This window comes from Pleurodeles waltl, chromosome 6 (genome assembly GCF_031143425.1).
Source record: "Pleurodeles waltl isolate 20211129_DDA chromosome 6, aPleWal1.hap1.20221129, whole genome shotgun sequence".
Classification (NCBI taxonomy): Eukaryota; Metazoa; Chordata; class Amphibia; order Caudata; family Salamandridae; genus Pleurodeles; species Pleurodeles waltl.
In genome coordinates, this window is record NC_090445.1 from 1,670,759,956 (window position 1) to 1,670,785,566 (window position 25,611).

A 25,611-nucleotide genomic window follows, 5' to 3' on the forward strand; every position below is an offset into this window, starting at 1 on the left:
AATTATCTAAAGTACACAGAGGCAACAGTCCCTTACAGTTCCCTAAGTGAGCATGAAAGCTTGTCATCATAGCAGTAAGTGCCTCCCACAGCCTGGTCTTGATTATAAAAGTGTGGTCCTATTTTACTTTGCTGTTGATAAAGTGTTGCTGTGGGCATTTACTGCTGTGGCTCACTTTATTGTGTTTGTGGTGTCATTGTTCCTTTCACAACTTTGTTGCTGTCTAGTAGAGCATGCCAGTGCTCCATGAGGACATTTGCTTGTTTTAAAGTGTTGTATTGTCATTAAATTGTATATTTTTTATTTATGCTTATATCTTTATGACCAAGTGCTTAGAAGGCCATAGTTGTGGTAGTTGTCATTCATAAACCAATTAACATAGTACAGAACCCATATCGTGAGACTGAAAACTGTTTTGAACTTGTACTGCTTTCCGCAGGATGAACATTGGCGCGGAGAAGCACTCCGAGAGAAACTGCGCCAGCATGAAGACAGGCTCAAGGTTGTACGCTTATAAATAATGCATCGTATTGAAGCCAAGCTTCTTGGAAGTGTAGTGCTTCATTGTATTGACTGTTTATTAAGTTTAGGAAAGGTTTGTCTCCGGTTCATGAGGCAAGAAAATGTTCAATGTTTGTGACATCTGTACTAATATGTTGCATCATCTGCCTAGGTTCAGCTCCGGAACTGTATGTCCAAGCAAGCAGATGTACTGAGTAAAGGGAGACTGCAAACCGAAGGAAACCTACACAGTTTGAGAAAAAAGGTAGATGCACTGGATGAACTGGTGAGCAACACCTCTGCTGAGTTACTGTTTCAATCCCAAAATTCCAGTGGAATGCTCTCTATGGGACAAGAAGACGGTGACATGGCGAGCCAGGTGGGTTATCATTGAACTAATTTATAATCACACTGTTTGTATTCAGTAAAGGTGTAGCAAATCAGGCCCTTGGTTTTCCACCATGTGTTGGTCTGAACGTTTCATTTTCCATAGTTTCTTGAAGCAGAAAATAGATCAGGTACGGTGTTATGGCTAATGGAAAAGCATTCAGAGCACTGAGCCCTGCATCTTCCTCCTTATTGGTGTTTTGAACTTTGATTGGCAGGTGACATGTGTTTCAGCTAAATGGCTTTCTGGTCAGAGGTAGTGTCTGGTCCACTTCTGCGCGCATATTGTGACCTTGCTCCATAAAGGTTTTTGAGTGATGCACATTTCCTGTCTCCCTCAGGGAACAAGTGAAAGCTTTTAAGGCAATTTGGCTATAGTCCTGTTTCTTCCAGGTATTACTGCAGCCTAACAGTATGTATGCTGTTACCTGTCAGTCTCCATCTTGGGTAGGTGTGTTTAGAAGGGGATCAAAACGGTCAAAGGTGGACAATAACTAGCAATCTGATATTTTAAATTATTTTATTTATAAAGCACACAAATACCCGAAGTTGAACTGCAATTATAAAGAAAAAAGACAGTTTTTAAATAATTGCAGTTTAAAAGGGAGACTGGTCTACATAGGAACTGTAACTACCAGACCAAGAGTTTTTGAAATTGGGGATGGTTAATAGCAAAGTGTGGGAAGGCCTGAGATTGCAGATAGGTTTGTAAAAAGCAAAGTGATCATGTTGGTATTAGATTGAATGTGGAAAAAAGCCTTGTAATAGATACAAGGTGATTCATTTAGAAATTGATAACCAGTGTAGGAAAGTAAGTAGCCCTGGTACTTGTGCAAATTTAGGCACATTATAAATCAAACCTACTGTGGCATTCTGTATAAGTTCAAGCTTATGTGGATCAGCAAAGAAGGAAAGCCTTTACATAAGGCACTGCAAAGGTCTAGTCTAGTTAATATTAAGGAATGAATTGCAAAGGTCTATTCTAGTTAATATTAAGGACTGATCGAAAATCAGGGGAGTGAGGTGTTTTTTTTTTTTTTGTACTTTCAGCATAAAATACCAAGTTGATGTGTATTTTGAAATATGAATTCTGGAAGATAGACTAGAATGAAAAATTACTCAAGCTGATTCAGCTGGAGTGGGAGGTGTGCCAAAGGAACTAGGTTGCCAAGAAGAGGACCACAGGTCAGGTTTACTTAAGACCAGTACTTCCTCTTTTCAGCCCACAAACACAGACGCAAGACTCCAAATTTGTATCGACCAAGGGGCACAAAATGACATAACCAATATAGAAAACACATACAACAAAGCAATAAGTATAATTAATGGGGCTAATTAATTTAAACCTTTACAAATATATATGTCAAATACATTGCTTGTTCCAGGGGCTACTAACTAATCCTGCATGTGAGAACTTGTCTCTTTTTGGGTTCAGCAAAATCTCTGGAAACCAGGACCTGTGTTAACTTCTTAAAATGTGTCCAAACAGATGCTAAAAAAAAAACAGGGACGGTCCTGGTAAACTCAGGACGCCTGGTCACCCTTCATAAACCCCCAACTACTACCGATTTCCTACAACAATACTGAGGCACTCGTTGATCTAGTATCAATTATCAGCAATACTTACAGCAGTTTCTTCAATATTGAGTTGTAAGATACATTGTCTATCTGAGGAAGGTTTATATGTTATGAAGCAACTAAATCTCAGCACTGAAGAAGTCAAGTGACGAAACACGTGTTGGCTGTGAGGTCGTTATGAGAAGGATGGACAATTCATTAATGATTAATCTATGAGAAGGATGGACGATTAATTAATAATCAACAATAATGGACTAGGAAGCCAATATGGAACTATTCTTCGGTTTATTAGGCATAAGAAATGGACTTACAATTTGATTGCTGAGGAGTGTGGAAAGACACGGAAACTCATGGGAGAACATTTGATACGAATTAGTAGTAATAAAAATATTGGAATATTATATTTATTTTGGTTCTAAAGATTTTTGCTGTGAGGGGGTACGTGAAAAGAAACTCAGACAGAAACAAAATCTTATGTTAGGATTTCAAGGTTTGAAATGTTACTGCCATCGCCTTTCTTTGATTTTACTAATGATGAACTATTGCACAGAACTTAATTTTGAAGAAACCGCTGTAAGTATTGCTGATAGTTGATACTAGATCAACGAGTGCCTCAGTATTGTTGTAGGTTTAATTGATTGACTAGTCCAATCAATGTAGGGGTTTGAGGGTGTATTCCCCACTGTAGTGCACTGTTGTGGATTTAGGTGTTGAACTAATATAATTTAAATACTTGGTGCGCCATTTCTCCCTTAAGAATACACCCTTTTCTGGCAATACTACCGATTTCCCTAGGCATGAAGTCATAAATCCTCTTGTACTCCTAATATTTTCATGATGTTTAGGTAAAAAGCAAGAAACCATTATTTTTTAGGATCGAGATGTGACTCACTTGTGAGTCTCTGTTGTGTACAGATGTAGTGAATCCAATTCCGCTTTTATTGGAACTCAGGAGGTGTGCTTAGCCTTTTGGCTTGCAGGCATGTGCCCCCGTCACCTAGTGACTTCTAACCTACTTAACTTGCTCTGTCTTAGTCCATTTATTTTATTTTTTATTTTAAGATGGCTGCTATTGTTTACAGTTCGAGAAATGTTTTGATTTCCATTATCAGTGCCACTCTGTGAAGACGTCACTTTCAGCATCATAATCCAGTGACGTACGTAGGTATTCATGTCATGTCCCTTTCCCACTTACGTGTGACAGGAACATAATGTACACTTGTTGGGGATTGTTTACATAATCGCCTGCACAAGTCTGCCTCCTTATCAATTGTTTGGGAACATATCTTTGTCAGGAGTCCTACAAGATCTGTATAAAAAAAACTCACACAAACAAGGTTATCATAGGGATTCCTTCCAGATGCCATCTACGCTGCACATCACCTCACTGCAGGACTCAGCCTTCGTGTCACCACGGAGTCTGAACTAGAGACCTCATTCCAAGGTAACAAGGGTTGGTGGGCGTTTCTCATTGACATGGGACTGGCAGATTCAGTTTATCATACCTAGCTCTCATTAGGTTAGAGAGTAGGTTTTCTATGCTAGGGATTTTACATTTCATGTTTATTGCAAGATAGTGGGGGGTCTCTGTATTCACGACTCATCTTCACAGTTATGCTACTTTTATAGTTCATTATCCTAATCATTGCAGCTCATGCATTTTACTGTAGATTGCAGTCTTTTCAATAAACCTATTGAAAACTTTCCTGCATCTCCTTCATTGCCTGTGTGTGACTGAGACTTCTTGCTAACATGAGAAATGGTTAACTTCTGTTACACCAAGACTCCCCTGAGATGTCACAATCCAGAGTCCATGATTAAGGTTGCCAGAAATCACCTTTTACTGTTTGGATTTTGGGTGAGGTATTGCTTGTGAGTCGGGAGGGTTGGGCCGACAGTTGCAACTTGTTGTAGAAGTGACTCAGTTGCCTACAAATAAAAGTGCTGTCATCCCTAAACTAGCAGTCTTGCCTTGGAGCGAGAGTCAAACTGTGACACAGAAAAGGGCTTGTAGGCCCGCCTGTTACTGGTCAATTGTTGGCTTGCATGGCACTCTTTACAGACTTGTAATTCTACAGTGGAGGTCAAGCACCATTCCCATTCCCCTCTATGGAGCAGAGACCAAGCACTGATTGATTCAACTTAATCAATGCCCATCCTCTGCTTCCGATGTGATTGAAGTACTATTTTGTTCTTTTTAACTTCTAGTGACCTGCAAACAGAAGGTTTCTGACTGGCAAAAACGTGCCCAACAGGGCAAAAAAAATCTTAAAGTTTTTTCTATAGCTAACTTTCTTTTATTTTGCCAAGACCTCTATTCTCACTTTGCACTCATGTTTTCTTTTGTTTTTGCTCCTGGGCCCCATTCACAAAATATGACTCTTATCTTGTTCTAAATATTGCAAAACAACATTGTTTCTTTCTTGTGTGTAATTTCTGAAATGATGCTTTAACACAGAATGCGTGCAGTACACCCCAGTCCATCCCACCTCAATCCGTCCCACTACAATCCATGCCAATCCAGCTCATCACACCTCACACCAGCCCAAACCATTCACCCCAATCCAATCCATTCCACTCTAATCTGCACCACTCCAGTCTGCCTCACACCAATTCACCCCACTCCAATCCAAAACAATCTACCCCACTCAAATGTCCTCCCCTGCAGTCTGAAATAATAAACACCACTCCAGCCCCAATCTGCCCACTTTAACCCAAAACAATCTGCTCCAATCCAAAAAAATCTGCCCACTACAGTCTACTCCACTCCAATCCAAAATAATCTGCCCCACTCCATTCTGCCCCAATTCCACTGCAGTTTTCTGCACTCTAGTCCAAGTCAGTATGGGCCACTACAATCCAAAACAGTTTGCCCCACTCAAATCCTAAACAATCTGCCCCACTCCAAATCACCCACTCTAGTCTGCCCCACTTGAATCCAAATTATTCTGTCCCACTCAAATCCACCCCACTCTACTCTAAAGCAATCTGCCCCACACCAATACACCCCACTCTAATTCAAAACAATCTGTCCCACTCCAATAAACCCCACTCTAATTCAAAACAATCAACCTCACTCCAATACGCCTCACTCCAATCTAATCAACCCCTCTCCATCTCAATTCACCCCAATCCAATCCACCCAATTTCGATCCAATCTACCACACACTGACCCAATCCACCCTACTCCAATCCAGTCCACCCCTCCCCCATAAAATCTGCCCCACTCCAATTCACCCCACTCCAGTCTGCACCACTCCAATCCATAACAGTTTGCCCCACTCCAATCCATTTCAATTTGCCCCACTCCAGTCTGCCCCACTTTAGTCTGCTCCACTTTAATCTAAAACAATCTGCCCCATTCCAACCTGACTCAATCAAACCTTCCTCAATTCAATCCCAAACAACCCACCCCAGTCCAAAACAACCTGCCTCTCTCCAATTCGCCCCAGTCAAATACAGTCCACCTCACCCCAGTCCAATCCACCCCACTCCAATCCAATCCACCCCACTCCAATCTGATCCACCCTACTCCAACCCAGTCATTTCAGTTCCACCCCACTCCAATCCACCCCTATCCAATCAGTTCGACCACTACCTTATCCACCTCACTCCAATCCAATCTACCTGCACCACCCCAATCCGTCCCACACCAGTACAATGCACTTTAAACCACCCCATTCCATTCCACATTAATCCACCCTATTCCAGTCCAATCCACCCCAATCGATCCAATACACCCCTCTCCACTCCAATATAACCCACTCAGTCCAATCCACCCCACTCCAATCCTCCCAAATCCAGTCCAAACAACCCCAATCCACCCCACCCAACCCAATCCACCCCACCCAACCCAGTCCACCCCACTCAGTCCAGTCCACCCCACTCAGTTCAGTCCACCCCACTCAGTCCAGTCCACCTCACTCCAATCTGATCCACCCCAATCTGATCCACCCCAATCCGATCCACCCCTCTCTAATTCACCCCACACCAAACCAGTTCACCCCGCGCCAATCCAGTTCACCCCACTCCAAACCACCTTACTCCAACCTATCCCAATCCAACCTATCCCAATCCACCCCACGCCAATCCAGTTCATCCCACGCCAATCCAATCCAACCTACTCAATCTACCCACTCCAATCCGTCCCAATCCAACCCAACCCATACCAGTCCATTCTACCCTCTTTAGTCTATTCTACGCCATCCAATTTCAATCCACTCTAATCCACCCCACTCCAATCCAGCCTAATGCAATCCAGTCCAATCCACCCCGTCCCAATCCAATCCATCCAGCCTACCCCACTCCAAAAATCCCCTGCCAATCCAATTCACCCCACTTCACTCCACCTCACCCCAATCCAGTCCACCCCACCCCATTCCAGTTCATTCCACCCCACTCAATCCAGGTCACCCCACACCAATACAATCCATTCCACTCCATTCCTATCTACCTCACTCTAGCCCACTCCAATCCAGTGCATCCACTCCACCCCATTCCACTCCACCCCATTCCACTCCACCCCATTCCACTCCACCCCAATCCAGTCCACACCAGCCCTATCACTCCAATCCAAATCACCCACTCAAATCTAATCTAATCCACCCACTCGAAACCAACCTATTCCACCTCACCCCATTTTAATCCATCCCACTCCAGTCAGTACACCCCCACTCTACTCCAACGCACCCCACTATACTCCATTCAAATCCACCCCACTACCTCAATGCACTCCAACCCACTCCACCCTTTTCTACCCCACTCCACTCTAACACTTTCTGTCAATGAACCACTGAACTCTACGACACTCTACTCCGCCTACTATACGACACTGCAACAAATCCACTCTACAACACTATACTGCCCCACTTCACTCTGAACCTCCACGCCTCTAACTTTTAGCCATTTTGAACAGCAGCCACACCGGTATACAACATGGCAAAACACATTGCCAAAGCCAATAGCTCTTGTATAAGCGAGACCTATTGGCTTTGCCAATGCTTGTTTTTCTTCGGAATGCACTGCAGATATGTATTTGACTCAATTTCACCATGCACTATGTATGTTTGTCCCTCTTTCCTAGCTGAATGTCCATTAGGAGACTTGCTCCTGAAGGAAGTTTTAGCTAGCTCCTTCGTAGATTGGGTGGACATTGACTCTCGTCTAGGCTTACAGGATCTTTTAGTTGTTCTCCATCCACAGTGTGCTGGGACCACTTGCCTCGCCCTCTTATACTGTTCTCTCCTACTGCCTCCACTGTCTTTTCGTATTTTGACCCCCTACGTTCCAAGTGCTTCCCTTCTTTTGCTTTATAATTAGAGAAAGGAGGGACAGTCTTAGATACGGTTTCATGTGCCTCCTGACCTGTCCACCAAATGGTGACTTCTGAGAGGATGGGGGATGAAGTTGTTAAAACAGACATAGCTTCCCAGACGGGTTTTACAGTTGCAGGGTAAGGCGCAAGCCTTGTGCATAAATAGAGAGCTGACACTTTCACTTTATCCGTACACTGTGCTTGTAATTCTTGTTTCATTAGTGCCCATGCAAACTATTCATGCACCGTTCTTGTATGTATTATTGTTTCATTAGTGCCTATGCAAACTATTCATGCACGGTTCTTTGGTATTTTCTTTTTTCATCAGTTCCCTTGACACTCTCCATGCACTGTTCTTGTATATCTTGTTTCCTCAGTGTCCTGCACACTCTCCGTGCTCTGTTCTTGCATATTTTGTTGTTTTATCAGTGTCTGTGCACACTATGCATGCACTATTCTTGTTTATCTTGTTTTCTTGTTTCATCAGTGCCCTTGCACACTATCTATGCACTGTTCTTGTACATCTTGTTTAATGAGTGGCCTTGCACACCATCCGTGCACTGTTCTTGTATATCTTGTTTCCTCAGTGTCCTGCACACTCTCCGTGCTCTGTCCTTGCATATTTTGTTGTTTTATCAGTGTCTGTGCACACTATGCATGCACTATTCTTGTTTATCTTGTTTTCTTGTTTCATCAGTGCCCTTGCACACTATCTATCCACTGTTCTTGTACATCTTGTTTAATGAGTGGCCTTGCACACCATCCGTGCACTGTTCTTGTATATCTTGTTTCCTCAGTGTCCTGCACACTATCTGTGCTCTGTTCTTGTATATTTTGTTGTTTCATCAGTGTCTGTGCACACTATGCATGCACTATTCTTGTATATCTTGTTTCCTTGTTTCATCAGTGGCCTTGCACACTATCCGTGCACTGTTCTTGTATATCTTGTTGTTTTATGAGTGCCCTTGCACACTCTCCGTGCACTGTTCTTGTATATCTTGTTGTTTTATGTGTGCCCTTGCACACTATCTATGCACTGTTCTTGTACATCTTGTTTCATCAGTGCCCTTGCACACTATCCATGCACTGTTCTTGTACATCTTGTTTTCTCAGTGCCCATGCACACTATCTATGCACTGTTCTTGTATATCTTGTTTCATCAGTGCCCTTGCACACTATCACTGCACAATGTTCTTGTATATCTTGTTGTTTCACGAGTGCCCTTGCACACTATCTATGCACTGTTCTTGTACATCTTGTTGCTTCACGAGTGCCGTTGCACACTATCCATGCACTGTTCTTGTATATCTTGTTGTTTCACGAGTGCCCTTGCACACTATCCATGCACTGTTCTTGTATATCAGGTTGTTTTATGAGTGCCCATGCACACTATCCATGCACTGTTCTTGTATATCAGGTTGTTTTATGAGTGCCCTTGCACACTATCCGTGCACTGTTCTTGTATATCTTGTTGTTTTATATGTGCCCTTGCACACTATCTATGCACTGTTCTTGTACATCTTGTTTCATCAGTGCCCTTGCACACTATCCATGCACTGTTTTTGTACATCTTGTTTTCTCAGTGCCCATGCACACTATCTATGCACTGTTCTTGTATATCTTGTTTCATCAGTGCCCTTGCACACTATCACTGCACAATGTTCTGGCATATCTTGTTGTTTCACGAGTGCCCTTGCACACTATCTATGCACTGTTCTTGTACATCTTGTTGCTTCACGAGTGCCGTTGCACACTATCCATGCACTGTTCTTGTATATCTTGTTGTTTCACGAGTGCCCTTGCACACTATCCATGCACTGTTCTTGTATATCAGGTTGTTTTATGAGTGCCCATGCACACTATCCATGCACTGTTCTTGTATATCAGGTTGTTTTATGAGTGCCCTTGCACACTATCCGTGCACTGTTCTTGTATATCTTGTTGTTTTATATGTGCCCTTGCACACTATCTATGCACTGTTCTTGTACATCTTGTTTCATCAGTGCCCTTGCACACTATCCATGCACTGTTTTTGTACATCTTGTTTTCTCAGTGCCCATGTGTAATGAAATGCCTCCTTGGCGTGGTTGTCCCCTGACTTTTTGCCTTTGCTGATGCTATGTTTACAATTGAAAGTGTGCTGAGGCCTGCTAACCAGGCCCCAGCACCAGTGTTCTTTCCCTAACCTGTACTTTTGTATCCACAATTGGCAGACCCTGGCATCCAGATAAGTCCCTTGTAACTGGTACTTCTAGTACCAAGGGCCCTGATGCCAAGGAAGGTCTCTAAGGGCTGCAGCATGTCTTATGCCACCCTGGAGACCTCTCACTCAGCACAGACACACTGCTTGCCAGCTTGTGTTTGCTAGTGAGGACAAAACGAGTAAGTCGACATGGCACTCCCCTCAGGGTGCCATGCCAGCCTCTCACTGCCTATGCAGTATAGGTAAGACACCCCTCTAGCAGGCCTTACAGCCCTAAGGCAGGGTGCACTATACCATAGGTGAGGGTACCAGTGCATGAGCATGGTACCCCTACAGTGTCTAAACAAAACCTTAGACATTGTAAGTGCAGGGTAGCCATAAGAGTATATGGTCTGGGAGTGTGTCAAACACGAACTCCACAGCACCATAATGGCTACACTGAAAACTGGGAAGTTTGGTATCAAACTTCTCAGCACAATAAATGCACACTGATGCCAGTGTAGATTTTATTGCAAAATACACCCCAGAGGGCACCTTAGAGGTGCCCCCTGAAACTTAACCGACTGTCTGTGTAGGCTGACTAGTTCCAGCAGCCTGCCACACTAGAGACATGTTGCTGGCCCCATGGGGAGAGTGCCTTTGTCACTCTGAGGCCAGTAACAAAGCCTGCACTGGGTGGAGATGCTAACACCTCCCCCAGGCAGGAGCTGTAACACCTGGCGGTGAGCCTCAAAGGCTCACCCCTTTGTCACAGCCCAGCAGGGCACTCCGGCTTAGTGGAGTTGCCCGCCCCCTCCGGCCACGGCCCCCACTTTTGGCGGCAAGGCTGGAGGGAACAAAGAAAGCAACAAGGAGGAGTCACTGGCCAGTCAGGACAGCCCCTAAGGTGTCCTGAGCTGAGGTGACTCTAACTTTTAGAAATCCTCCATCTTGCAGATGGAGGATTCCCCCAATAGGGTTAGGATTGTGACCCCCTCCCCTTGGGAGGAGGCAGAAAGAGGGTGTACCCACCCTCAGGGCTAGTAGCCATTGGCTACTAACCCCCCAGACCTAAACACGCCCTTAAATTTAGTATTTAAGGGCTACCCTGAACCCTAGAAAATTAGATTCCTGCAACTACAAGAAGAAGGACTGCCTAGCTGAAAACCCCTGCAGAGCAAGACCAGAAGACGACAACTGCCTTGGCTCCAGAAACTCACCGGCCTGTCTCCTGCCTTCCAAAGAACTCTGCTCCAGCGACGCCTCCCAAGGGACCAGCGACCTCTGAATCCTCTGAGGACTGCCCTGCTTCGAAAAAGACCAGAAACTCCCGAGGACAGCGGATCTGCTCCAAAAAGACTGCAACTTTGTTTCCAGAAGCAGCTTTAAAGAACCCTGCAACTCCCCGCAAGAAGCGTGAGACTTGCAACACTGCACCCGGCGACCCCGACTCGGCTGGTGGAGAACCAACACCTCAGGGAGGACCCCCGGACTACTCCCCGACTGTGAGTACCAAAACCTGTCCCCCCTGACCCCCCACAGCGCCGCCTGCAGAGGGAATCCCGAGGCTTCCCCTGACCGCGACTCTCTGAAACCTAAGTCCCGACGCCTGGAAAAGACCCTGCACCCGCAGCCCCCAGGACCTGAAGGACCGGACTTTCACTGGAGAAGTGACCCCCAGGAGTCCCTCTCCCTTGCCCAAGTGGAGGTTTCCCCGAGGAAGCCCCCCTTGCCTGCCTGCAGCGCTGAAGAGATCCGTTGATCTCTCATAGACTAACATTGCAAACCCGACGCTTGTTTCTACACTGCACCCGGCCGCCCCCGCGCTGCTGAGGGTGAAATTTCTGTGTGGGCTTTTGTCCCCCCCGGTGCCCTACAAAACCCCCCTGGTCTGCCCTCCGAAGACGCGGGTACTTACCTGCAAGCAGACCGGAACCGGGGCACCCCCTTCTCTCCATTCTAGCCTATGCGTTTTGGGCACCACTTTGAACTCTGCACCTGACCGGCCCTGAGCTGCTGGTGTGGTGACTTTGGGGTTGCTCTGAACCCCCAACGGTGGGCTACCTTGGACCAAGAACTGAACCCTGTAAGTGTCTTACTTACCTGGTAAAACTAACAAAAACTTACCTCCCCCAGGAACTGTGAAAATTGCACTAAGTGTCCACTTTTAAAGTAGCTATTTGTGAATAACTTGAAAAGTATACATGCAATTGAAATGATTCAAAGTTCCTAATGTACTTACCTGCAATACCTTTCAAACAAGATATTACATGTTAAATTTGAACCTGTGGTTCTTAAAATAAACTAAGAAAAGATATGTTCGATGGCATCTGTCGCTGTAGATACGCATGTTCTGCAATAGCTCGCCATCTGGTGTTGGGCCGGAGTGTTACAAGTTGTTTTTCTTCGAAGAAGTCTTTCGAGTCACGGGACCGAGTGACTCCTCCTTTTGTCTCCATTGCGCATGGGCGTCGACTCCATCTTCGATTGTTTTTTTTCCGCCATCGGGTTCGGACGTGTTCCTGTCGCTCCGAGTTTCGGAACGGAAAATTAGCTAATTTCGGAAGATTTTCGTCGGTATTGTTGCGTTCGGGATCGGCGTACTTAGATTCCACACCGCATCGAAGATCGAAGAGCTCCGGTGCCCTTCGGGGTAGTTTTTCGATCCTCCGTCGGGGCCTGGTCGGCCCGACCGCGTGCTGAAGAACGCCGATGGAACGGACCCCGTTCCGCTTCTGCCCCAAATGCCACAATAAATACCCCTACACAGACCAACATTTGGTCTGCAACCTGTGCCTGTCACCTGAGCACAGCGAAGACACCTGCGAGGCCTGTCGTGCGTTCCGGTCCCGAAAAACACTCCGAGACCGTCGAGCCAGAAGACTTCAAATGGCGTCCGCACCGACAGCCCAACGGGAGTTCGAGGAACAGGAAGAAGAAGGTACCTTCTCGATCCAAGACTCAGACTCCGAAGGATTCGACGATACACAAACCGTGAGTAAGACGTCGAAAACCACACAAAGAAACATTTACAAGGCCCAGGGGACGCCACTGCCAACAGGCCATGGCTCAACCCATAAATTCGGTGACCGACCGTCGGCACCGAAAAAGGCCCAAACAGTGCCGAGATCGTCCGACTCCGGTCGAGACACCGGCACGCAGCCTTCTCGGGACCGAGAAAGTGCTGGAGACAAGCCTCGACACCGAGATGCCGCTGTGGACACGGCTCGCCGCCGAGACAGCGGCACCGAAACAGATCGACGCCGAGAGGTTTCGGCCCCGAAAAGGAAAAAAGTCACCTCGGAGCCGAAAAAACACGCAGACAAAGTTTCGACGCCGAAAAAAACTGCAAGCGACCCAGCTTCAGGCTCTTATACAGAAGAGCACCCGCTAACCTCCCAAATGCAAAAGCATAGGTTTGAGGAAGAGCTACAAGCAACTGATGTGGACCATACGCAAAAGCGTATCTTCATTCAGCAGGGGACAGGAAAAATAAGCACCCTTCCCCCCATTAGGAGAAAGAGAAGGTTGGAGTTCCAGACGGAACAAGCACCACAACCAAAAGTGGTGAAAAGAGTTACACCACCACCCTCTCCTCCGCCCGTGATTAACGTTTCACCAGCACAAACTCCATCTCACTCCCCAGCTCACACCACCATGAGCCAGGGTGACCAAGATCAGGACGCATGGGACCTATACGACGCCCCAGTGTCAGATAACAGCCCGGAGGCATACCCTACAAAGCCATCTCCACCAGAAGACAGCACCGCGTACTCTCAGGTGGTGGCTAGAGCAGCACAATTTCATAACGTAAGCCTCCACTCAGAACAGGTCGAGGATGATTTCCTGTTCAACACACTCTCCTCCACACACAGCTCCTACCAAAGCCTGCCTATGCTCCCTGGTATGCTCCGGCACGCAAAAGACATATTTAAGGAGCCGGTCAAAAGTAGGGCAATCACACCAAGGGTGGAAAAAAAGTATAAGCCGCCTCCTACGGACCCGGTTTTCATCACTACACAGCTGCCACCAGACTCTGTTGTTGTAGGAGCAGCTAGGAAAAGGGCCAACTCTCACACATCTGGAGATGCACCACCCCCAGATAAAGAAAGCCGCAAGTTCGATGCAGCTGGTAAGAGAGTCGCAGCACAAGCTGCAAACCAGTGGCGCATCGCGAACTCCCAGGCACTACTTGCGCGCTATGACAGAGCCCACTGGGACGAGATGCAACATCTCATTGAACATCTGCCCAAGGACTTCCAAAATAGGGCAAAACAAGTGGTTGAGGAGGGACAGACCATCTCCAACAACCAGATACGTTCCTCCATGGACGCTGCAGATACAGCTGCACGGACAATTAATACATCTGTAACTATCAGAAGGCATGCATGGCTCCGAACGTCTGGATTTAAACCAGAGATTCAACAAGCAGTTCTCAATATGCCTTTTAATGAAAAAGAACTGTTCGGTCCAGAAGTGGACACAGCGATTGAGAAACTCAAAAAAGATACGGACACTGCCAAAGCCATGGGCGCACTCTACTCCCCGCAGAGCAGAGGGAATTACAGCACATTCCGTAAAACGCCCTTTCGAGGGGGGTTTCGGGGTCAAAGCACACAAGCCAGCACCTCACAGGCAACACCGTCCACTTACCAGGGACAGTATAGAGGAGGTTTTCGGGGACAATATAGAGGAGGGCAATTCCCTAGAAATAGAGGGAGATTTCAAAGCCCCAAAACCCCTACTACTAAACAATGACTCACATGTCACTCACCCCCTCCACACAACACCAGTGGGGGGAAGAATAGGTCATTATTACAAAGCATGGGAGGAAATCACTACAGACACTTGGGTTCTAGCAATTATCCAACATGGTTATTGCATAGAATTTCTACAATTCCCTCCAAACATACCACCAAAAGCACAAAATTTAACAACACACCATTCCAATCTCCTGGAGATAGAAGTGCAGGCACTATTGCAAAAGAATGCAATCGAATTAGTGCCAAACACACAAATAAACACAGGAGTTTACTCACTGTACTTTCTGATACCAAAGAAGGACAAAACGCTGAGACCAATCCTAGACCTCAGAGTAGTGAACACTTTCATCAAATCAGACCACTTCCACATGGTCACACTACAAGAAGTATTGCCATTGCTAAAACTACACGACTACATGGCAACTTTAGACCTCAAGGATGCTTATTTCCATATACCAATACACCCATCGCACAGGAAATACCTAAGGTTTGTATTCAAAGGAATACATTACCAATTCAAGGTACTGCCTTTCGGATTAACAACCGCACCAAGAGTCTTTACCAAATGTCTAGCGGTAGTCGCTGCACACATAAGAAGGCAGCAAATACATGTGTTCCCATATTTGGACGACTGGCTAATCAAGGCCCATTCGTTCATACAGTGCTCAAATCACACAAATCACATCATACAAACCCTCTTCAAACTCGGGTTCACCGTCAATTTCACAAAATCCAAAATTCTGCCACGCAAGGTACAACAATACCTGGGAGCCATAATAGACACATCAAAGGGAGTAGCCACTCCAAGTCCACAAAGAATTCAAAATTTCAACACCATCATACAACGCATGTATCCAACACAAAAGATACAGGCAAAGATGGTATTACAACTCCTAGGCATGATGTCATCATGCATAGCCATTGTCCCAAACGCAAGCCTGCACATGAGGCCCTTACAACAATGCCTAGCATCACAGTGGTCTCAAGCACAGGGTCACCTTCTAGATCTGGTGTTAATAGACCGCCAAACTTACCACTCGCTTCTGTGGTGGAACAACATAAATTTAAACAAGGGGCGGCCTTTCCAAGACCCAGTGCCACAATACGTAATAACAACAGATGCTTCCATGACAGGGTGGGGAGCACACCTCGATCAACACAGCATACAAGGACAATGGAACGTACACCAAACAAAACTGCATATCAATCACCTAGAACTTCTAGCAGTTTTTCAAGCACTAAAAGCTTTCCAACCAATAATAGTTCACAAATACATTCTCGTCAAAACAGACAACATGACAACAATGTATTATCTAAACAAGCAGGGAGGGACGCACTCCACGCAGTTAAGCCTGCTAGCACAAAAAATTTGGCATTGGGCAATTCACAACCAAATTCGCCTAATTGCACAGTTTATACCAGGGATACAAAATCAACTCGCAGACAATCTCTCTCGAGATCACCAACAGGTCCACGAATGGGAAATTCACCCCCAAATTCTGAACACTTATTTCAAACTCTGGGGAACACCTCAGATAGACTTGTTTGCGACAAGGGAGAACGCAAAATGCCAAAACTTCGCATCCAGGTACCCACACAAACAATCCCAAGGCAATGCCCTATGGATGAACTGGTCAGGGATATTTGCTTACGCTTTTCCTCATCTCCCTCTCCTTCCTTACCTGGTAAACAAACTCAGTCAAAGCAAACTCAAACTCATATTGATAGCACCAACTTGGGCAAGGCAACCCTGGTACACAACGCTGCTAGACCTATCAGTGGTACCCTGCATCAAATTGCCCAACAGGCCAGATCTGTTAACACAGCACAACCAAAAGATCAGACACCCAGATCCAGCATCGCTGAATCTAGCAATCTGGCTCCTGAAATCCTAGAATTCGGGCACTTACAACTTACCCAAGAATGTATGGAAGTCATAAAACAAGCAAGAAGGCCATCCACCAGGCACTGATATGCAAGTAAATGGAAGAGGTTTGTTTGCTACTGCCATATTAATCAAATACAACCATTACACACAACTCCAGAACATGTAGTGGGTTACTTGCTTCACTTACAAAAATCTAACCTAGCTTTCTCTTCCATTAAGATTCACCTTGCAGCAATATCTGCATACCTGCAGACTACCTATTCAACTTCCCTATATAGAATACCAGTCATTAAAGCATTCATGGAGGGCCTTAGGAGAATTATACCACCAAGAACACTACCTGTTCCTTCATGGAACCTAAATGTTGTCCTAACTAGACTTATGGGTCCACCTTTTGAACCCATGCACTCCTGCGATATACAGTTCCTAACCTGGAAGGTGGCATTTCTCATCGCCATTACTTCCCTGAGAAGAGTAAGCGAGATTCAGGCGTTTACTATACAGGAACCTTTTATACAACTACACAAAAATAAAGTCGTCCTAAGGACCAATCCTAAATTTTTGCCAAAGGTTATTTCACCGTTCCATCTAAATCAAACAGTGGAACTTCCAGTGTTCTTTCCACAGCCAGATACCGTAGCTGAAAGGGCACTACATACATTAGATGTCAAAAGAGCATTAATGTATTACATTGACAGAACAAAGAACATCAGAAAGACTAAACAACTCTTTATTGCATTTCAAAAACCTCATGCAGGAAACCCAATTTCAAAACAAGGTATAGCCAGATGGATAGTTAAATGCATCCAAATCTGCTACCTTAAAGCTAAACGACAGCTGCCCATTACACCAAGGGCACACTCAACCAGAAAGAAAGGTGCTACCATGGCCTTTCTAGGAAACATCCCAATGCAAGAAATATGTAAGGCAGCCACATGGTCTACGCCTCACACATTCACCAAGCACTACTGTGTAGACGTGTTATCCGCACAACAAGCCACAGTAGGTCAAGCCGTATTAAGGACATTATTTCAAACTACTTCCACTCCTACAGGCTGATCCACCGCTTTTGGGGAAATAACTGCTTACTAGTCTATGCAGAACATGCGTATCTACAGCGACAGATGCCATCGAACTGAAAATGTCACTTACCCAGTGTACATCTGTTCGTGGCATCAGTCGCAGTAGATTCGCATGTGCCCACCCGCCTCCCCGGGAGCCTGTAGCAGTTTGGAAGTTACCTTCAATTATTTATATATGTATCATCTCAACCTTAAATAGGTGCATACTTAGTCACTCCATTGCATGGGCACTATTACTACAATTCAACTCCTACCTCACCCTCTGCGGGGAAAAACAATCGAAGATGGAGTCGACGCCCATGCGCAATGGAGACAAAAGGAGGAGTCACTCGGTCCCGTGACTCGAAAGACTTCTTCGAAGAAAAACAACTTGTAACACTCCGGCCCAACACCAGATGGCGAGCTATTGCAGAACATGCGAATCTACTGCGACTGATGCCACGAACAGATGTACACTGGGTAAGTGACATTTTCATTTTCTATCACAAAACCTATTGGCTGGATTTGTCTCTGAGTGTGTGTACCTCATTTATTGTCTATGTGTATGTACAACAAATGCTTAACACTACTCCTTGGATAAGCCTACTGCTCGACCACACTACCACAAAATAGAGCATTAGTATTATCTCTTTTTACCACTATTTTACCTCTAAGGGGAACCCTTGGACTCTGTGCATGCTATTCCTTACTTTGAAATAGCACATACAGAGCCAACTTCCTACATTGGTGGATCAGCGGTGGGGTACAAGACTTTGCATTTGCTGGACTACTCAGCCAATACCTGATCACACGACAAATTCCAAAATTGTCATTAGAAATTGATTTTTGCAATTTGAAAAGTTTTCTAAATTCTTAAAAGACCTGCTAGGGCCTTGTGTTAGATCCTGGTTAGCACTTCTTTTAGAGTTTAAAAGTTTGTAAAAGTTTGAATTAGATTCTAGAACCAGTTGTAGATTCTTAAAAAGTATTCCAACTTTTAGAAGCAAAATGTCTAGCACAGATGTGACTGTGGTGGAACTCGACACCACACCTTACCTCCATCTTAAGATGAGGGAGCTAAGGTCACTCTGTAAAATAAAGAAAATAACAATGGGCCCCAAACCTACCAAAATACAGCTCCAGGAGCTTTTGGCAGAGTTTGAAAAGGCCAACCCCTCTGAGGGTGGCAACTCAGAGGAAGAGGATAGTGACTTGGAGGAAAATTTCCCCCTACCAGTCCTATCTAGGGAGAACAGGGTCTCTCAAACCCTGACTCCAAAAATAATAGTCAGAGATGCTGGTTCCCTCACAGGAGAGACCAACACCTCTGAAATCACTGAGGATAACTCCAGTGAAGAGGACATCCAGTTAGCCAGGATGGCCAAAAGATTGGCTTTGGAAAGACAGATCCTAGCCATAGAGAGGGAAAGACAAGAGATGGGCCTAGGACCCATCAATGGTGGCAGCAACATAAATAGGGTCAGAGATTCTCCTGACATGTTGAAAATCCCAAAAGGGATTGTAACTAAATATGAAGATGGTGATGACATCACCAAATGGTTCACAGCTTTTGAGAGGGCTTGTATAACCAGAAAAGTGAACAAATCTCACTGGGGTGCTCTCCTTTGGGAAATGTTCACAGGAAAGTGTAGGGATAGACTCCTCACACTCTCTGGACAAGATGCAGAATCTTATGACCTCATGAAGGGTACCCTGATTGAGGGCTTTGGATTCTCCACTGAGGAGTATAGGATTAGATTCAGGGGGGCTCAAAAATCCTCGAGCCAGACCTGGGTTGACTTTGTAGACTACTCAGTAAAAACACTAGATGGTTGGATTCAAGGCAGTGGTGTAAGTAATTATGATGGGCTGTACAATTTATTTGTGAAAGAACACCTGTTAAGTAATTGTTTCAATGATAAACTGCATCAGCATCTGGTAGACCTAGGACCAATTTCTCCCCAAGAATTGGGAAAGAAGGCGGACCATTGGGTCAAGACTAGGGTGTCCAAAACTTCCACAGGGGGTGACCAAAAGAAAGGGGTCACAAAACCTCCCCAGGGGAAAGGTGGTGAGACAGCCAAAAATAAAAATAGTCAAGAGTCTTCTAAAGGCCCCCAAAAACCTGCACAGGAAGGTGGGCCCAGAGCCTCTTCACAAAACAATCCTGGGTACAAGGGTAAAAACTTTGATCCCAAAAAGGCCTGGTGTCGAAACTGTAGTCAGTCTGGACACCAAACTGGAGACAAGGCCTGTCCCAAGAAAAGTTCCACTCCAAACTCCAATCCAGGTAACACTGGAATGGCTAGTCTCCAAGTGGGATCAACAGTGTGCCCAGAGCAAATCAGGGTCCACACTGAAGCTACTCTAGTCTCTGAGGGTGGGGTGGATTTAGCCACACTAGCTGCCTGGCCTCCTAACATGCAAAAATACAGGCAGCAGCTCTTTATTAATGGGACAAGTGTAGAGGGCCTGAGGGATACAGGTGCCAGTGTCACCATGGTGACAGAGAAACTGGTTTCCCCTGGCCAATACCTGACTGGAAAAACGTATACAGTCACCAATGCTGACAATCAAACTAAAGCACATCCCATGGCAATGGTAACTTTAGAGTGGGGAGGGGTCAATGGCCTGAAACAGGTGGTGGTCTCCTCAAACATCCCAGTAGACTGTCTGCTTGGAAATGACCTGGAGTCCTCAGCATGGGCTGAGGTAGAACTAAAAACCCATGCAGCCATGCTGGGTATCCCTGAACTGGTGTGTGTAAAAACAAGAGCACAATGCAAGGCACAGGGTGAAAAAGTAGAGCTGGAGTCTGGAAAAATGGCCCAGCCTACCAAGAGAAAAGGAAAGTCAGTTGGGAAACCAACTGCAACACAGTCAGAAAAAGGGAACCTCTCTTCTCAGGAAGAAGTTCTGCCCTCTGAGGGAACTGGGCCTTTGGAGCTTGAACCTTATCAGGTTGAACTCTTAGGCCCAGGGGGACCCTCAAGGGAGGAGCTGTGTAAGGGACAAGAAACCTGTCCCTCTCTTGAAGGCCTTAGGCAGCAAGCTGCTGAAGAGTCCAAGGGCAAGAAAAATGGAACACATAGGGTCTATTGGGAAGATGGACTCCTGTACACTGAGGCCAGAGACCCCAAACCTGGTGCCACTAGGAGAGTGGTAGTGCCTCAGTCGTTCAGAGAGTTTATTCTGACCTTAGCCCATGATATTCCCCTTGCTGGGCATTTGGGACAAACCAAGACGTGGGAGAGGTTAGTCAACCACTTCTACTGGCCCAATATGTCCCAGAAGGTTAAGGAGTTTTGCCTCTCCTGCCCCACCTGTCAATCCAGTGGTAAGACAGGTGGGCACCCAAAGGCCCCCCTCATTCCACTTCCAGTGGTGGGGGTCCCCTTTGAAAGAGTGGGTGTGGACATAGTTGGTCCACTGGAACCTCCCACAGCCTCAGGAAATATGTACATCCTAGTAGTAGTGGATCATGCTACTAGGTATCCTGAAGCTATTCCCCTTAGGTCGACTACTGCCCCTGCAGTAGCCAAGGCCCTCATTGGTATCTTTACCAGAGTGGGTTTCCCTAAGGAGGTGGTGTCTGACAGAGGTACCAACTTCATGTCAGCATACCTAAAACACATGTGGAATGAGTGTGGAGTGACTTACAAATTCACTACACCATACCATCCACAAACTAATGGCTTAGTTGAGAGATTCAACAAGACATTAAAAGGCATGATCATGGGGCTCCCAGAAAAACTCAAAAGGAGATGGGATGTCCTCTTGCCATGTCTGCTTTTTGCTTACAGAGAGGTGCCACAGAAGGGAGTAGGATTCTCACCCTTTGAACTTCTGTTTGGCCACCCTGTAAGGGGACCACTTGCTCTTGTTAAAGAAGGCTGGGAGAGACCTCTTCATGAGCCTAAACAAGACATAGTGGACTATGTACTTGGCCTTCGCTCTAGAATGGCAGAGTACATGGAAAAGGCAACCAAAAACCTTGAGGCCAGCCAACAGCTCCAGAAGTTTTGGTATGACCAAAAGGCTGCACTGGTTGAGTTCCAACCAGGGCAGAAAGTCTGGGTTCTGGAGCCTGTGGCTCCCAGGGCACTCCAGGACAAATGGAGTGGCCCTTACCCAGTGCTAGAAAGGAAGAGTCAGGTCACCTACCTGGTGGACCTGGGCACAAGCAGGAGCCCCAAGAGGGTGATCCATGTGAACCGCCTTAAGCTCTTCCATGACAGGGCTGATGTGAATCTGTTGATGGTAACAGATGAGGATCAGGAGGCAGAGAGTGAACCTCTCCCTGATCTTCTGTCATCAGACTCAAAAGATGGCACAGTAGATGGAGTGATCTACTCAGACACCCTCTCTGGCCAACAGCAAGCTGATTGTAGGCGAGTCCTACAACAGTTTCCTGAACTCTTCTCCTTAACCCCTGGTCAGACACACCTGTGTACCCATGATGTGGACACAGGAGACAGCATGTCCACAAGATGCTGGAATTGGGAGTAATTGAGCGCTCTGACAGCCCCTGGGCTAGCCCAGTGGTCTTAGTCCCCAAACCTCATACCAAAGATGGAAAGAAAGAGATGAGGTTTTGTGTGGATTACAGAGGGCTCAATTCTGTCACCAAGACAGATGCTCATCCAATTCCTAGAGCTGATGAGCTCATAGATAAATTCATAGATAAATTAGGTGCTGCCAAATTCTTAAGTACCTTTGACTTGACAGCAGGGTACTGGCAAATAAAAATGGCACCTGGAGCAAAAGAGAAAACAGCATTCTCCACACCTGATGGGCATTATCAGTTTACTGTTATGCCCTTTGGTTTAAAGAATGCCCCTGCCACCTTCCAAAGGTTGGTGAATCAAGTCCTTGCTGGCTTGGAGTCCTTTAGCACAGCTTATCTTGATGATATTGCTGTCTTTAGCTCCACCTGGCAGGATCACCTGGTCCACCTGAAGAAGGTTTTGAAGGCTCTGCAATCTGCAGGCCTCTCTATCAAGGCATCCAAATGCCAGATAGGGCAGGGAACTGTGGTTTACTTGGGCCACCTTGTAGGTGGAGGCCAAGTTCAGCCACTCCAACCCAAGATCCAGACTATTCTGGACTGGGTAGCTCCAAAAACCCAGACTCAAGTCAGGGCATTCCTTGGCTTGACTGGGTATTACAGGAGGTTTGTGAAGGGATATGGATCCATTGTGACAGCCCTCACTGAACTCACCTCCAAGAAAATGCCCAAGAAAGTGAACTGGACTGTGGAATGCCAACAGGCCTTTGACACCCTGAAACAAGCAATGTGCTCAGCACCAGTTCTAAAAGCTCCAGATTATTCTAAGCAGTTCATTGTGCAGACAGATGCCTCTGAACATGGGATAGGGGCAGTTTTGTCCCAAACACATGATGATGGCCTTGACCAGCCTGTTGCTTTCATTAGCAGGAGGTTACTCCCCAGGGAGCAGCGTTGGAGTGCCATTGAGAGGGAGGCCTTTGCTGTGGTTTGGTCCCTGAAGAAGCTGAGACCATACCTCTTTGGGACTCACTTCCTAGTTCAAACTGACCACAGACCTCTCAAATGGCTGATGCAAATGAAAGGTGAAAATCCTAAACTGTTGAGGTGGTCCATCTCCCTACAGGGAATGGACTTTATAGTGGAACACAGACCTGGGACTGCCCATGCCAATGCAGATGGCCTTTCCAGGTTCTTCCACTTAGAAAATGAAGACTCTCTTGGGAAAGGTTAGTCTCATCCTCTTTCGTTTGGGGGGGGTTGTGTAAGGAAATGCCTCCTTGGCATGGTTGCCCCCTGACTTTTTGCCTTTGCTGATGCTATGTTTACAATTGAAAGTGTGCTGAGGCCTGCTAACCAGGCCCCAGCACCAGTGTTCTTTCCCTAACCTGTACTTTTGTATCCACAATTGGCAGACCCTGGCATCCAGATAAGTCCCTTGTAACTGGTACTTCTAGTACCAAGGGCCCTGATGCCAAGGAAGGTCTCTAAGGGCTGCAGCATGTCTTATGCCACCCTGGAGACCTCTCACTCAGCACAGACACACTGCTTGCCAGCTTGTGTGTGCTAGTGAGGACAAAACGAGTAAGTCGACATGGCACTCCCCTCAGGGTGCCATGCCAGCCTCTCACTGCCTATGCAGTATAGGTAAGACACCCCTCTAGCAGGCCTTACAGCCCTAAGGCAGGGTGCACTATACCATAGGTGAGGGTACCAGTGCATGAGCATGGTACCCCTACAGTGTCTAAACAAAACCTTAGACATTGTAAGTGCAGGGTAGCCATAAGAGTATATGGTCTGGGAGTGTGTCAAACACGAACTCCACAGCACCATAATGGCTACACTGAAAACTGGGAAGTTTGGTATCAAACTTCTCAGCACAATAAATGCACACTGATGCCAGTGTACATTTTATTGCAAAATACACCCCAGAGGGCACCTTAGAGGTGCCCCCTGAAACTTAACCGACTGTCTGTGTAGGCTGACTAGTTCCAGCAGCCTGCCACACTAGAGACATGTTGCTGGCCCCATGGGGAGAGTGCCTTTGTCACTCTGAGGCCAGTAACAAAGCCTGCACTGGGTGGAGATGCTAACACCTCCCCCAGGCAGGAGCTGTAACACCTGGCGGTGAGCCTCAAAGGCTCACCCCTTTGTCACAGCCCAGCAGGGCACTCCGGCTTAGTGGAGTTGCCCGCCCCCTCCGGCCACGGCCCCCACTTTTGGCGGCAAGGCTGGAGGGAACAAAGAAAGCAACAAGGAGGAGTCACTGGCCAGTCAGGACAGCCCCTAAGGTGTCCTGAGCTGAGGTGACTCTAACTTTTAGAAATCCTCCATCTTGCAGATGGAGGATTCCCCCAATAGGGTTAGGATTGTGACCCCCTCCCCTTGGGAGGAGGCACAAAGAGGGTGTACCCACCCTCAGGGCTAGTAGCCATTGGCTACTAACCCCCCAGACCTAAACACGCCCTTAAATTTAGTATTTAAGGGCTACCCTGAACCCTAGAAAATTAGATTCCTGCAACTACAAGAAGAAGGACTGCCTAGCTGAAAACCCCTGCAGAGGAAGACCAGAAGACGACAACTGCCTTGGCTCCAGAAACTCACCGGCCTGTCTCCTGCCTTCCAAAGAACTCTGCTCCAGCGACGCCTCCCAAGGGACCAGCGACCTCTGAATCCTCTGAGGACTGCCCTGCTTCGAAAAAGACAAGAAACTCCCGAGGACAGCGGATCTGCTCCAAAAAGACTGCAACTTTGTTTCCAGAAGCAGCTTTAAAGAACCCTGCAACTCCCCCCAAGAAGCGTGAGACTTGCAACACTGCACCCGGCGACCCCGACTCGGCTGGTGGAGAACCAACACCTCAGGGAGGACCCCCGGACTACTCCCCGACTGTGAGTACCAAAACCTGTCCCCCCTGAGCCCCCACAGCGCCGCCTGCAGAGGGAATCCCGAGGCTTCCCCTGACCGCGACTCTCTGAAACCTAAGTCCCGACGCCTGGAAAAGACCCTGCACCCGCAGCCCCCAGGACCTGAAGGACCGGACTTTCACTGGAGAAGTGACCCCCAGGAGTCCCTCTCCCTTGCCCAAGTGGAGGTTTCCCCGAGGAAGCCCCCCTTGCCTGCCTGCAGCGCTGAAGAGATCCGTTGATCTCTCATAGACTAACATTGCAAACCCGACGCTTGTTTCTACACTGCACCCGGCCGCCCCCGCGCTGCTGAGGGTGAAATTTCTGTGTGGGCTTGTGTCCCCCCCGGTGCCCTACAAAACCCCCCTGGTCTGCCCTCCGAAGACGCGGGTACTTACCTGCAAGCAGACCGGAACCGGGGCACCCCCTTCTCTCCATTCTAGCCTATGCGTTTTGGGCACCACTTTGAACTCTGCACCTGACCGGCCCTGAGCTGCTGGTGTGGTGACTTTGGGGTTGCTCTGAA

The 25,611-nt window shown here is 46.7% G+C and overlaps 1 protein-coding gene across 3 annotated transcripts in view; it reads left to right on the forward strand.

The window, feature by feature from the left end:
• The window catches only part of CNTRL (centriolin), a 579,099-nt gene that overhangs the window by 544,689 nt on the left and 8,799 nt on the right, over positions 1-25,611 (forward strand). For all 3 annotated transcript variants that reach the window (XM_069241657.1, XM_069241658.1, XM_069241659.1), the window contains 2 exons: positions 440-502; positions 674-880. In XM_069241657.1, the coding sequence (XP_069097758.1) occupies positions 440-502; positions 674-880 (270 nt within the window). The remainder of the gene's footprint in view (positions 1-439; positions 503-673; positions 881-25,611) is intronic.